Source organism: Lupinus angustifolius, chromosome LG08, assembly GCF_001865875.1.
Source record: "Lupinus angustifolius cultivar Tanjil chromosome LG08, LupAngTanjil_v1.0, whole genome shotgun sequence".
NCBI lineage: Eukaryota > Viridiplantae > Streptophyta > Magnoliopsida > Fabales > Fabaceae > Lupinus > Lupinus angustifolius.
The window spans coordinates 8,077,919-8,078,570 of NC_032016.1; the positions used below are offsets into that span (position 1 = coordinate 8,077,919).

The window sequence follows — 652 nt, forward strand, 5'->3', positions numbered from 1 at the left end:
ATTTTTTAATTATACTTAATTTCCATACTTTATTTATCAAAATGTGATTAATTAACATTATGTTTTTTCTTGATTTGTCAGGTTGCCCTAAAGGAAAAGGAGGCAAACTTAGATAGTCGCATAATACTTGACAAGGCACTAGGACTGCCTATCTACCATAGCCGTATCTGAGGTGCAGGATTTGGGGTTAGCCAGCGAACATTTGTACCCCATCTAAAGCATGCAACCAAAGCCCAAATGAGCCAGGTTCAAAATCAACTAGATGGCCACATGCAACAGTTCAACGAATTTGAGCGATCAATGAAGGGGAAGGAAGATGAGTGGCAACGACTAACTAGTAATGTTGACATTGTTCCTTCAACCGTCAATGAGAGTTGCACTACACCTGCACCATACAACATTCCCATTCCGATTCCCATTCCTGAGGTAATTTAGTTAACTTATTTTAATTTAGTCGTTAACTAATTATAACTTTTAACTTACGTACATGGAATCAGTTCTTGCAAACTTTTCCTGGATACCATAACTAACCGAGTAGTGGGTGTTAGGAAAGTGCACAAGTTGGCTGATGCTATGCTGCATAATGCATGTATCCCACACCATCATGTGAAGGTCTCGATTGACATTGCAATCGATGATAATGTGTTGCTGC

At 39.0% G+C, this 652-nt stretch overlaps 1 protein-coding gene across 1 annotated transcript in view; it reads left to right on the top strand.

Annotated features, from left to right (window-relative positions):
• LOC109353872 (glycine-rich cell wall structural protein-like) overlaps positions 301–652 on the top strand; it is a 29,383-nt gene continuing 29,031 nt past the window's right edge. Inside the window, exon 1 of the mRNA XM_019596232.1 lies at positions 301–426. Within this exon, the coding sequence (XP_019451777.1) occupies positions 301–426 (126 nt within the window). The remainder of the gene's footprint in view (positions 427–652) is intronic.